The sequence below is a fragment of the Tetrao urogallus genome (assembly GCF_951394365.1).
Source record: "Tetrao urogallus genome assembly, chromosome: 8".
In the NCBI taxonomy this organism is placed as follows: domain Eukaryota; kingdom Metazoa; phylum Chordata; class Aves; order Galliformes; family Phasianidae; genus Tetrao; species Tetrao urogallus.
This window is the reverse complement of record NC_136821.1, coordinates 26,046,738-26,060,976: the sequence shown is the minus strand read 5'-3', so window position 1 is coordinate 26,060,976 and position 14,239 is coordinate 26,046,738. Positions and strand designations below refer to the sequence as shown.

Below are 14,239 nucleotides of genomic sequence, written 5' to 3'. Positions count from 1 at the left end.
GGGTACCTTTAAAGAGCAGCGCTTCTAGCTAAGCCCCCCAGCCTTACTCTCACTTCCTGGGGGGTCTGGAAGGACAGGAGAGTAGCTCTTGCCTGAGGCTGGCCACTTTCCTGCAGAGCTACAGCAGCTGGAGCTTGTGCTTGCTTTTTTCTTGCCATCTCCAGCAATTTTGGATTACTTTCTTTGGCTTAGTATTAGTGGAGAGAACAGATGGATCTCTTGAAACAATGAGATTCATCCCCTTCCTGGCCTCCTTAGTCTTTCACAAATACTTGCTTAATTCTCATATATATGTATTTTTTACTATACTTGGGAAGGTAGATTTCACTGTCTCATCATACTGTGTGGCCTCATGTCTTTTCTTACTTTTTTTCTTACCTAGTCATTTTTAGGTGTGTGCTTTTCTGCAGAATGCGAGCGCATGGTTTTTTGGGCTGTGTGCACTAACTGTTGTTTTTGTGCTTGTTATTTTGGGGAAAAAAAAAAAGGAAGTGAATATGCCCTTTCTGATCTCAATGTTGTGTTAAGGAGAAATCTGACTTAATAAATACATGAAGGGAATAATCTCAAAAACGTTAATAGATTCCAAGAGCCAAACGCCTCTCTCTTTTTTGCGACTTTCCAGGATGGGAAAGTTACCTCTCCTGAATATCAGGAGCACAAGTACAGAAACCACAGCCTTCTGCCATCCCAGAATGCATTTTGGCTAACTGTATAAAACCAGTACAATTCTGAGATACCTGTAACTGAATCAGAACTGAGACTCAGACAGGAAAGCAATCCATGATAAATTTATATTAAAACTTCCCAGTTTCTAACTAGCCATGGTGCAACTCACACAGTTCTTGAAGCTTGGTAAAATTCTCAAGTGATGCTTCATTTGTAAATAAACAAAGTTTAGAAGTATTATTTTACAAGATGCCTTTCCATGTCAGTTATCAAGTTTAAATAAGTTTTTATGATAATAAATTCTTAACTGATTGTAAAGAGATCTACAAAGCAAAATTAAAATAGAGATATAAATATAGTGGCTTTATCGGTAACCACTATAGTAGCTGGCTGCTGGAGAGAATAATATTAGCAAAGATAGATATAGAGCAATATGTAACAAACTTGAAGAACTGAAATCCATTGGGGTTCTTTTACTATGACCAGATGGTGCCCTATGGAGAGGAACAATTCCAGTGAAATTGATTTACTGTCTTTTGTTTAGCTGCTTACAGATTGTGTTTGTGATCAGAATGAAAATTCATGTAATGTGATTTGCTGTATAAACATTGTGCTTGTTCTAATACAGAGATCAAATAACCTTGAAGGACTGTGAACATTCAAACACAATTGAGCTAATATTGGAAGAATATTGCTTGCTGAGACATTGCAAAACACCTTGTATTGTAAGAACACCTTTTCTTACAGTGTTTAGTGTGCTATAGAGGAAACTTCATGTATCATTTCCGCTGTCGTGAAACACGGCCATTCAGTATTCCCATGAAGCCTGTAATCACCTGCTACAGGTCCTGATTGGTTTTCTGTTTCTTTTCATCACGTTGTTTTTATATTTACGTTCTTATCACGTTGTTCTAGTTCTTTGTGCTAACATTTGACAGGCACAGTTCTGGGTTGCTGATTGGAATGTGAGTTCTGTAAAATATGCAGTTCGAGTAGGGATTGTTTTGTGGCTGTCTTTTCACTCCACCTGTGGATCAGGTGTGTTCTGCTACAAGGGAAATGGATACATGAAATAAAGGGCAGTGATGAACCATAAGCTAATCAGATCTCCTGGATGGAGTTGAGTATTGCTTGAATTCATGTGTAATCTCAGCTTAGATATAGCTGAGTCCGTGGCAGCACTAACTTCTCTCATACTATTTTACAACTTGCTTGAGTTGTCAGCAGATTGTTAGCCCACTCATCTTTAAGGGTGCTACTGGGCTCTGTTCCAAAGCCCACTGCCAGAACAAAGTCACTGGAGAACAGTGTGTTACATTCTCTCCCTCAAGAAAAGACTATTTGAATTCTGTGTTGTGATTTGAGCTCCTCACCTGCTAGACCACCAGTGGGTCCTTCCAGATGAAGATCCCTACTTCAGTCCTTCGGAAGGTGACAGCTATGTTTTTCTCAGTCTCAAAAAAAAAAAAAAAAAAAAAAAAAAAAAAAAAAAAATTCTCAAGCTGTGTACAAAGATGCTTGTTTTAAGGAAGCAGTGGAGCTTAGTAAGCACCTCTAGGAGAAAACTTACAAATTTCTGGGGCTTAAAAGAGTTTTGAAAGGATAATGTGAATTGCACCTATAACAAACAACTGCTATACCATTCATCTCTGTCTGCTATTAGGAGTTGCATCAACATGTTTGCCTCCGTGCCTGCTCAGCCTTTTTATTTTCCTAACTGTTGAGGCGCACTTGGGTTTAGCATGATGTTGGGAAGAGGGAAGAGGAAAAGGGTATTCTGGGTATCGTGAAGCCTCCTGATTCTCATCAATGAGGCTATAAATCTGGCAGTCTGAGACAGTTACTTTTGAAGGAAGACTATTAAAATTCCACTAAAATGATTGAAATTGTGGCGTTGCAGCTGACTGAAAACCCACAAGCGAATATCTCTTTCACTATACGTGCTGTAAATTTCATGCTGCAAACTAGAGAGAGATTAATTTGTTTCCACTAATGTCAGAATAAATTTAGAATTTATTCTGAGTATGAGTGTGGAATGAGGCAGCTGTCAGCATGATTTACCCCAATCATTGCTGAGCTGACAACTTACCACAGTGAGATGTTTGCAGCTCTTCCGCTGTGGTGTGCTAGGGTGACTACTGACAGCCCATGTAAGCCCAGGCACGATCGGTGTCCATTTAACAAAGAGCAGGATGCTTAGGCTCTTACTTTTAGAATCCCTTATGTGAAGTGATTCATAATCAGAGCTATCTCTTCAGTAGCATCTCATATCTTTAAAGCACAAACAATTCCTGATTCTGGCCCAGTTTGCCACATTGGAATGTTCTCTGTGCTAAGACTCTTTGTTGCAGTGCTCCTTTGGTAGTGTTGTCTTCTTCTCGAACTCATGTCAAAATCATCTAGTTACTAAAATCAAACCTGTGCTCCAAGCTATAGATGCTCACCCCTGGTGAACAATTTGCAAGATGCTCTGTGGATAGAAAAGGAATCAAATTGATTTCTACTCAATTTTCTTAATAATTGACCCTTCTGTGAACTAAGAAGAAATGTGGCATTTCCTAGAGCTTTTTGGCTTATGACTTTTCAAAGGAAACTTTAATTTCCTCCATTCCATGATATATGATAGTTTGACTTCCATGCTGAGAAATGTAGCTGTACGCTTCCAGATGAGAATTAGTATATTCCATTCATAATGTGGAGTGAGAATCTGTGTCCTCAGCTGGAACGAGTTAATACAGCTGTCTTTTCTTCAGGGAAGGCAATCCTATGAAGATCTGTCTGAAGAAACTTTATTTACTACATTAATAAGTCTGATACTGACAAAGGCACCAGGCTTTTTTTTTTTTTTCTTTATTTCTTTGTATTTTTTTTCTGTCTGTTTGTAGCTACAGATTTCGTTGCACTGTTAGTCATCACAGTCCTGACCTCTCCTGCTTAAACTTCCAAATGCTTTCCTGAAATGTTCATCAGAGACCACACTGAAACATTAGGACTGGAAAGCTGTCTAGTAACAGATGAAGTCTGACTATAAAGTATGGGAGATATCATAGCAGTTGTATTGCTTTTATTCTGGTATTAAAAGTGTTTTTACTTGGAGTCCAAATAAAATGTTAGTGGCCAAACTGTTTAACCAGGATGTGTTGTTGGAGTCAGAGGAGGACAATCAGGGAATGACCTGGGCCAAAATACAATTCTTATGAGCTCTGCTATTGTGAGCTTGCTGCTTGAATATTTTTTCCAGCCAAAATTTTATATCACCTGTGGGGGTACGTTAGGGAAGCACTTTTGTAACAGAAATAGCAAAAGCAAAAATGTGCAGATTTCTTGAAGATGGAGGAAAGTAATGAAGACCATAACAGTCCTTGTGGAGGATAGATACCAAGTGAGAACTTGCACAGCTCACCTCAGTCACCTGCTGTGGAAGCTAAGGAAGTTTATTGTAGCGTGTGGTTACAAAAGATTAACTGAAAACGCTATCTCCATTCAGATTAAAGTGCTGAATTATCACCTGACTTTTTGGAGTTCAAGATTAATGCTTATGACTGGAGAATGCTGTTGGCTTTTGGGAGTCACTGTGAAGGTGGCATAGTTGATTGGTAAAACCTGAGGATAGAACTCTGCAGAACCTTGGTTGCAAACCTCCTGCATGAACTTGGTTAATTTATGGGAAGGTGTTTGAGAAGGCTGCATAGCACTTGAACATGATCTATCCGGTGAATTTCTGGCTGAGTCAGTTGTGTATCTGCTGTGTGTTGCCTACGCTTCCTGCTCCTTAATCTTGCCCTGTTTCAGTCAACAGCCTTTGCATCCTTCTGTTCACAAGCCTTTTGTCCTTGATTGCTGCCCACTAAACTCCATAGGATCTTTGCTTTCTGATCTTAAGAAGCCCTCTGTTTTCACCAGTATACACTGTGCCATTTTGAAATACAGATTAGGTGCTGAAAGCACATGTGGAATGGCAGATTTTTGTGACATGTTGTTGAGAGATCGTGGGCTGGCTCTGCTTGGCATGCCTGTGTCAGTATGTTATTTTCTGTAGGTATGTATATTTCAGTATGTTATATTCTGGAGATACTGTGTAGTTTGTCTCTGAAAGCAAGCAAATTTCAAGTGGCTGTTTTTAGGTCTTGAAGTTCTGGTATCCTCAGCTGGGTGCACAAGTTTGTATTCAAGGGTGATTTTATTGAGCTGAGAACTCCACTAATCCTTTGTGTGTGAGCCTGGATTTTTTTATCAAATACTTGCAGTTTCTCCCCAGCTGCTTGAGTTTACTCACCTAGGCATCAGAGCCATTAATGTTAGAAGTGTTTTTTAGTCATGAATATGGCTAAGAATAATCCTGTGAGGGGAAACTGCTGGGGCATACCAGTGTGTTACCCACTGGAAAACAGTTGATACTTCACCAAATGATGTTGCTGGAATGGTGATACAAACCTTTTAGCAGACCTGCTCTACTCTCAGTAGTCCCACCTAATCAGTTTGCAGTTTGATGACCAGAAGTGCTGTCTGGAGTTGCACACTAGGGCCATGTGAAAGCAAAAGCTTATGAGATCTTCAGAAGGCCCTGTAAAAGGGGAACCACTCCTTCCCAGTCTTTAGTGGGTGAGGAAGTTGACATCTCTCATAGAAATACTTCTAAGCTTATTCATATCACAAACTATTTTCTTGCTTACTCTGACATACTTTGTAAAAATATTTCTATGGGAAGAGAAATAGCCCTTTCCATATGCTTTTATTTCTGCTTTATTGTCAGTACAGCACTGAAATCTAAGCTGTGTTAACCTGAACAGCAGCAGAGGTGTATCTGACTTAATTAGAAAAGGGACTGTTTTGTCATTTGATGACTGCTGGTGCCCAGGCAGTGCTGAAGAGGTAAATCGGAGTGACCTCCACATCTGTGCAGGCACACAGGCAGACCAGGGTTAAATTAACATGCACTGATAGTAACTAATTTTTGTAGTGAGTGTGCTATCTTCAGCTTCTGCTTTAAAAATCTGTTTTATTTATTACTTCCCATAACTAAGATCTGAAGTCTTTGTATAGTTTTGCTTTTGATCTTGATGGAGTTCTGGCATGGATTAAATGGTGGTTTCCTTTTTTTTTTTTTTTTCTTCAGCATCATAGACAAAGAAGTGTCGTTAATGGCAGAAATTGACAAAGTTAAAGAAGAAGCCAGTAAGTACACGGCATGTCAAGGAAGTTCTGGTATAGTCATGTAAATACATGTTTTGTTTGGCAGAAAACCACACACTGTATCAATTCTGTTCTCAGCATTCTCTTATTTTTCATTATACGCATATTCTTGAGTGATTAGGGAGAGATTCTCTGTAGTTTCTACTTATGAGGTCTGTATAGCAAAGCTTCAGTATTTTAATATTAAGGTAAACCAAAAATTTACATGAAGTTAGATTAAAATTATATTTCTTCTACTGACTTAACACAGATTTTTGGTACTCTTGTTTCTCCCTTATTTCTGTGATTTGTTGACTACTTTATTTTGGTTTCTTGATTTTTTTAACCACTGTTTTTGCTTGGTTGTCATCTTATATATGTTACAGTGCTGGAAGTTGCTAGAGGAACAGCTTATTCTGATTTTGCATGCCTTTTAGGAGGTAGCAATCATGCTCATGAGTTAGAGCAATAAATCAAAACCCAGATGTTTACTGGAATTTGTTTTCTTAACTGTGGGAGTTGTTCTGACTCCAGGCTTTCATGTCACCTCTATTTCTTACATAGGTATGGTACGTATATGGTTTGAAGGGGAGAAAAACAATTTGACATGTATTAGCATATCATTATTATCTTTCTTATACCCACCAGAGACATAGCATTCATGGACAAGAAAGCAAGGGAATATGTTTCTGTACAGAAGGCTAAGCATGGAACTAAAGAATAACCCAAGTGGTGTTAGAATGATACTTTGCCTAATGGATTAAAACATTGCTGACGTGTATGCATATAATTCTTTCATTTGTTTGTGAATGTAAGGCCCTTTCAAGGGTAGTGTTCCTGAATGCTTCACATGTATTTAGAACTCTTATTGAGTTCACAAATGTATGCTAGTTACATTTAAAAAAAAAAAAATTAAAATCCTCTGTTGCTACTTTAAGTCTCTTACAGTTTTATACATATGGAGACTAAAAAGAACAAGTTGCTGCTGCATCAATTGGCTTTAGTTTAGGTTTGGAATTTTGTATACTGGCTTTTCTGATGCTGACCTGTGGAGGAGTTGTGGGTGGAAACGTGCTGTTTACCTGTAAGGAGTGCCATAATCAACTGCAGAGCATGTGCACAATTCCAGGAAAACCAATGGCAAAATTCCTATTGATATCAGCAGACATGGATCCAACTGCATAAACAAAAGCACATTTTGAAAATCCACAGTCCAGGGATGATGATATCATGATGGCCACTTCATTAATTTTGGTAAGGGACAGTAGCCATTTTTGTGGAAAGTAAATGTAATTTTTATCTACAGGTATGTAAGTGCTATATTCATGTATGGTAGGTTTAGTTTCCCTGCTTTCATGCTGACTCAACACGTGACATTGGGTGGCTTCTGTAACTGTGTAGTTGTCTCTCAAGGCTATTATAGGCCTATGAAGTGCCATCAGAACTTTAGGCAGAAAGTTCTTGTAGGACTATAACGTTCTAACCAACATTGTTACTTTCACATCCCTTTGCTGCACTGGAGGACTATTGTAATGTGGGTAATTGTACACTTACTGTCAATACTGAGAAAATTTCCAAACAAGATAATTCCAGTTTTTGTGCAAATGGGTATTTGGCTGGCATCTCACTCCAAGTGTCAGTAGGAAATGAGATTGTATGGTTTGAGCAGTCACTTTAGCAAAGGCAGCACTGACCTTTGAGAGAAACAGTAGCATCATTACCTAGAATAAACAGTGAAACTATTGGACAAAGAAAAACAAGTAGTGAATTCTTCATGTAATCCAACAAACATTTATCATTCTTGTCGTTTGCATTCCAAAAAAAGGAAATTAAAGATCAGCTGGAAAGACAGATAAATGCCTGTTCTCAGCAAAAGTAGTAATGTAGGCAGAAGGCAGCAGGTTGAAGGGAGCTGTAGCCACCTCTTCCCTTCCTATAAGCTCTACCTTGTGTGATGCATGCTCCTCTATTGCACAGTGGGGTTGCTCCCATACAGATGTACAGCCACTACTCTTGTCTTCCCTGCACCTACTGGACCATTCTGTACTTCCAGAGGAAGCTGCCATCCAGTAAATAAATGCTACTGGGTTGAGAAATAAATTCTTACCCTGCAAAAATGACATAATAAAGTATGAACTGATTGAGACTTCCCAGGACTGCTCCGGAATTCTATGGCAAATGAAGGCAGGAAAGTCTTAGTATCCGTAATGAAATCTCTGGCTTTATGGTACTTTACAGCAGCTGCCACCCACTTACCATATCCATAGACATAACCTGTAGACAGGAGGCTACAGTTGAAAAGGCTATGATTGCTAGTGTTTTATATGTAGATGCTGTCTTTCCTCTCTGCCATAGCTGTTGATCCCACCAGCCATGAATCAGTCTCTTACATTAAGTCACCGTGTAGGTAGCAGAATTCGCAGTTTTCCACCAAAATTGCTATATGTCAGATTATTCTGAACTTAAGTGGACTTGCTTTGTGACTCCTGGTTAATCTTTTTCTGTCAAAGTGTAAATATTCATCACTTCTTATACAAAATATATGGGCAGTAGTGAATAATTAGTGTTTTTCTCCATAAGAACTGTTGGCCATTGTAAGACTGCTTTGTCCTAGAAGTGGTGGTGTTTATGATACTGCTTTGCCCTAGAAGTGGCAGTTGTGCATATTCTGTACTTGAAAGCAAAATTGCAGTGCCAGTGATTTGAACATAAACCAAATATGTACAGATTTTTTCTTTCAGAGAAGCTGTAAGGCCCTGTATACATAAAACAGAACATTTCTTTGGAAACAGGCTGCTGGCTCAGGGATTGTAACATGTCTAAATGAAAGGATGCCTGAATTTGTGCTAAAGAATAAGGCACTGGACGATTCAGAAAAGCATGTCTCTGCCCTGTTTGTCTAAACATTGAAGGGTTGGTTTAACTTTGATTTTGTGGAAGCTATCCTGTTTTGAGATAGTTTTCAAATGTCAGGCAGTTTGATTCAATACACTGATTGTCTGTGCAGGCAGCACAGCATATTCTGTCCGGCTGAAGTGTGGAGTGTGTGTGTGTCTCTCATGGTACAGTATTGAAACCTAAAGAATAATGAATTACAGATAAATTCAGCTTCGTAGCATTAATTATTGATTATTGGTATTTGGCAGTGGAAATCCTGACTGCTCGGCAGAAGAAAGCAGAAGAGCTGAAGAGGCTGACGGACCTAGCCAGTCAAATGGCTGAAGCACAACTGTCTGAACTCAGGGCTGAAATTAAGGTCAGGCATTCACTTTTTCTCAAGCATGTGAGCTGTCCGCACAAAAGCGAGGAAAGTGCTATCATGCTAACATGTCCAGGCTGCTCATTCCTCCTGTGGACCAGAGGGTAACTAGCTTTCTGTGGGGAAGTCATACCTTATTAAAGAATTAAAGGGCCTCTGAGCAATCTGGATATGCTATCAGAGAAGTGTAAGCTATCCCTTCAGAGGCAGAGCAGTGGGGAGTTTTGCTATTTGTGTATCATTTATCAGACCCAGTTCACAAGTAAACCTGATAGCTTCAGGTTGAGTTGATCAAATGCACGCACCCCAGTGGAGTGACCCACTTCCAAAACACGGGACAGATCCACCTACCATTGGGCTGTGAGAAGTGTTGTTTGGTAAGGATGTCAAAATTTTTGATTCTGCAAAAAGATCCTGCCAGCAGGACAGTGTCAGGAGATTGCACAGCCTTAAAGCGGACTTAAGATAAGTATTGGTTGGTCTCTGTACCATCTATATAGTCTTCCAATCAGAATGCCAATTACCCCTAATTTGTCTGTATTTCTGCAGCACTTTGTGAGTGAACGGAAATATGATGAAGAGCTAGGCAGGTCTGCCCGATTTTCCTGTGACACAGAACAGCTGAAGACCCAAATTCAGCTCTGTGGAGAGAGTAAGTGTTGGTGGTTTATCATACCTACAATCTCAGAACGTAGCGTTCCAATACTTGTCCAGGAAATGCTGGGCAGAGGTAATGGTATGTCTGTTGCCGAGTGAGTGTAGCAAGTCTGATGTGAATGGTACATGAACACAGGAGGTTTGTTGAGCATGCACACATTGCTTTTACAATTTACACCGTACTATACACAGTGTACATGTGTTGCACAGACCATCTGCGTGTGTACAGTTGCCTTCTTTGTCAGAGATTTTCAGATATTACTGAGGTCAGTTGGAGTTTTCCATCCAAAAGAAAAGTCAACTGTAGAGAACTCTCAAATTCAATAGCTACTTATGAATAATTAGTGAATTGGAAACTTCTTTGTGTGAGCATAGTATTATGAGATCAGTTAATCTGTCTCCTGCTCGGAAGCAAGTTCCCGTCTGTACAAGAATATTCAGTGGGTTTTTCAGGAGCAAAAGTAATCCCAAATACTACTTTTATGAAATCATCTGCCTTTCTGCTTGGAAATTTGTATTCATCTTCTGCTCCATGTATCATGTTCCTGATGTAAAATGTGGAATAGACTCTTTCTCATATTTGTCAAGCTTTTATCCTCCCCGAAAAGTAAATGCTATGATGCTTTGCTCCATGTCATCCTGCTGTATGATATTCCATCAGCACCATCAATCAGGAGAAAAGCTATTAACACAATACCAAACTAGTGCATTTTGGTGAAAGGAAAATTTTAGGGATGAAATAAGTAGTGTTTCTAGTGTTTCCATTTCAATGCACTAATGAAAACATACATACAGTCCTTCGTGGGAAGGACTTTTGGTGACTAGAAACAAAAATAAGAGGAAAAAAAAAACAGTCTGTTAATACAGTCTTGTGATTGCACAGCTGACTCCTGTGAGGCATAACTGATTAGTTTGAACTGATTAGTTTGTTAGACCATAAGGATTGATTTTTGCAGATCCACTAGGCCTATGTCCTCTCTCTCATTCTTGCCAACCCAGGATGTTCCAAAGGAGGGCAAAAACTTCCTGGTAATGCACCTAAATGCTCACAGTGACTTCACTGCACCTACCTCAAACCCTGAGGCTTAAGAGTTTGAAAATTCTGCATAGCTTATCCTAACCAAGAATATAACCACAGCTGCTGTTAATGCTACAGTCTGTTCTCATTCAGCTACTCTCCTGAATAACTGCTGTAGTTAATGCAGGAAATTAATTATTTGTACCTCATCGTAGCAGAGCATTGTTTAAGCATATTCAGATATAGGCCTGTAGAAATCAAGTCAATGAAGTTCAAAGAACAGTTATTAGCAGGGAAGCAGTGCCATCTTTCAGCTGACAGAGAGAGAACTGGGTGACTGGAGGTCCTCTAATCTGCTCTTAGTGATCTTAGAAGAGATAACTTAAATGCTGTTCGCATGTCTTCGCTGGGGGCTTTTCAAGTGTTTCTGTTTGAAGCATCCTACAGTGATATTTATACCATACTTAGGAAGTGCAAGTACCCTTCAAACAGAGATGATACCAGGCCTGTAGCTAAAAATAGCCATTATTGAAAGCTTTGACGCCAGCAATAACCAAAACCCCCAGTCCTATGCAAAAGTAGGCATGTTCCAGCATGAGGAGCAGGAGTGAATTAGAGGCATAAAATCACGATGAAGGACAAAGAGGTACAAAACTAATTGAACTGACATTTATACAGAACGCTTGCTGGTGGATTGTGCATCTTTTCTTTTAAGAATATGTTTTTATATCAAGCACTTCAATTCTTATATGGGCTTCTGTGTAAGGCAATCTGTTTTAGGGAAGAGAGAGCAATAGCATTCAGTAACAGCATACCTTACAGAACTTGTGACAGAAAGTGCAGTTTTTTTGTGCAGGTCATTGCATTGTCCTTGTGAAGAAGACACCTAGTGGGAGAATCTCTGATGTTAGCTTAAGTTAGTAGGAGCCTCAAAAAGCCACCCAACAAAACAGCAGATGATGCTCAGTTGCTAAAATTACTCCATGTCTTCTTTCTCTGTCCTAAAAGTTGAAAAATTGAAGTACCTACTAGATAAAAGAAAGGTGTCTTTTTCTAGTTCGTCATCTGTGCCAGAAGAAAACAGAGAAATTACATAATCAGGAAAATCAAAACCACAAATTAAGATCAAGATGTTTACTTCAGTAGCCTCAGGCTCCTTTTTGAGGCACCATTGCACAGAAGCAAACAGCTCAAAGAGCTTGTGGAAATGCAGAGAGGTAGGAATCAAAGGTTTGTTTGGTGTACTTCACATTCATATATGGAATTGCTTAAGAAATCTTCTGATTTAAAAATACTTAGAAGTAGAAAGCAGGAATATACTAAGACAAACACTAAATGGTTCTTGATAGTGCTGACTTTGCCATGGTCTGCATGAAAGGGACTGGTGTATGAATTCAGTTCCTGTTTGATCGATAGCCGTGGTACAGAAGTATCTTTCTTAACCATTTCTTTGGAGAGTCTATTGCTCTTTACTATCTTTTCTTTTTTGAAAGCTATTAAAAAATACTGGAGAAGCTTCTGTAGCTGTTAGTCATGTTGTGGTTGGTATATATGTAAACTGCAAGCTCCACGCTCTTCAGCTTCCATGATCAGTGAATGATTTGGAATCAGATTTGTATATGGCATCTTCAGGCACGACTTCCTTTGACCTCAGGCATTAGAGAGTTACTGTCATTCCATTTTCTTCCTTCCTGTGTTTCTTCCTTTGTTGCCTGAAGACTCCTATTGGAGGCATTATTGATAGAACAGCGGTGTGAGGGGGCAGTCCCGACAACACGTGGATTTACCTTAAGTGGTTATAATTTCACAAGCTAACCCATAGGTACCAGGAATCTTGAGAAATTTTCTCGGACAACCAAAGCCCAAGGCTGACAGTCTTGGCAGAAAGCAGGGCTTTCGTACTTACTGTTGGTGAAAAAGTTTGATGAACTACAATGTTTTCTACTTTAGTGAAATAGGCAATGGGTCTATTTTAGCTGTTTGCTTTGTGGGCTTTGAAACAATTCCAACTTTTGCACAGCACATATTTTTTTATTCTTAAATAGTGCTAAACCAACTTGCAGTCTCAAAAGCTCCCAGGTGTAATCACAAGCTGAACTGTCTTCTAGCTAGCAAGGTAGCTCTCTAGGGTCTCCTTATTCTGGTCAATCTTCAGGTAGCTGCACCAAGGAAAATAATTTCTCACATTTACAATACAAACGGACAAAGAAGTATAACCCATAGCACAAGCACGAGTCCCCTGGATCCAGGGTGCTCTGGCCTTCTGCCAGTCTCATTCCAGTTTTTAGTGCACTTCCTTCACATGGGTTTTTTTGTCAAAAGCAATCCTTAATGATGAAGCAGTATCAAAGAAGTAAAACAATATGATTTAATTCTGATCTAGTTATCTAGCTTACTTCGTTATCTAAAGACTTGAATGATGCTACAAAAATTAACTGTGAGCAGGGTAAGAATTCAGCCTCAGATATTGATCATTTAACAGGTAATAGAGAATACTTCTTTTATTTTTATAGTTTCTCACCCAAAGAACAATTATTCCTCAAGAACACCATGTAGTTCGGTGCTGTCTTCATTGACCTCGCATGCAACAACTGGCAAACAAAATACACATACTCGGAAGTCCTCTAGCAATGCCAAGAACTCTGATAATAAAACAGCCAGCACTACTAAAGTACAAAGTCATCATTCTTCCAATCCTACAGAATCTTCTCCCCAGGGAATTCCAACAAATAAGCAGGTGAGAAACGAGCTATAAACTGAACTAAATGGTGTCAAAAATATCAGGACAACTTTCCTTATTGAAAGTTTTCACTGCAAAATCGAGTATTTGTTTTTAGTCCAAATTTAATTCACAATTTTAAAAAACGTGGAAAGGTTTACAGGCTACTTAATGCAACGTATTAGCCATAGATCAGTCTTTGTGTTGTATCAAAACTATTTCAATACTATTTTCTCTCTCTAGTTACACTGATAATGATTTTCTGCAATTTTTGTTAATTCCAGTGGCTGTATTTTATTACTGGAAGAATTCAGATAGCCTAACAATTATCCAATTTCTTTCTGGGTAGAATGGGCCTTCTAGTCAAAGACGAAGATTCAACCCACAGCACCAAAACGCCCGTCTCAATGGATCTCTTAAGCCACAAGGTGCCACTAATGAGGCAGATCAAAATAATGTAAGGAGTGGCTCCAGGTCTGAACACAGAAGACAGCAGCACAACAATTTCAGACCTAAAAATAAAGGAGCTATGAAAAATCAGGAGTCTGCAACTGCAAGGACCACAGAGAATGTGACGCATCCAGAAAAGAGCCGGCGGAAGCATCATGCACCAGACACCACAGATCACAGGCCTTTCCGAGGCGGTGTCGGCAGGGTGTCGCAATGCAATTTGTGCCCTGCAAGAATGGAGGTCTCTGCTGATACCACTGTTCTTTCAGTGCCAGCTGTGACTTTGGTGGCTTAA

General features: G+C 39.3%; 1 protein-coding gene across 1 annotated transcript in view; it reads left to right on the top strand.

Annotated features, from left to right (window-relative positions):
- Positions 1 to 14,239, top strand: part of SPATS2L (spermatogenesis associated serine rich 2 like) — a gene marked incomplete at its 3' end in the record, with an annotated part of 56,406 nt that extends 42,167 nt beyond the window's left edge. The window contains exons 8-12 of the mRNA XM_079538789.1: positions 5,786 to 5,844; positions 8,988 to 9,097; positions 9,650 to 9,752; positions 13,289 to 13,512; positions 13,844 to 14,239. Coding sequence (XP_079394915.1) covers positions 5,786 to 5,844; positions 8,988 to 9,097; positions 9,650 to 9,752; positions 13,289 to 13,512; positions 13,844 to 14,239 — 892 coding nt within the window. The remainder of the gene's footprint in view (positions 1 to 5,785; positions 5,845 to 8,987; positions 9,098 to 9,649; positions 9,753 to 13,288; positions 13,513 to 13,843) is intronic.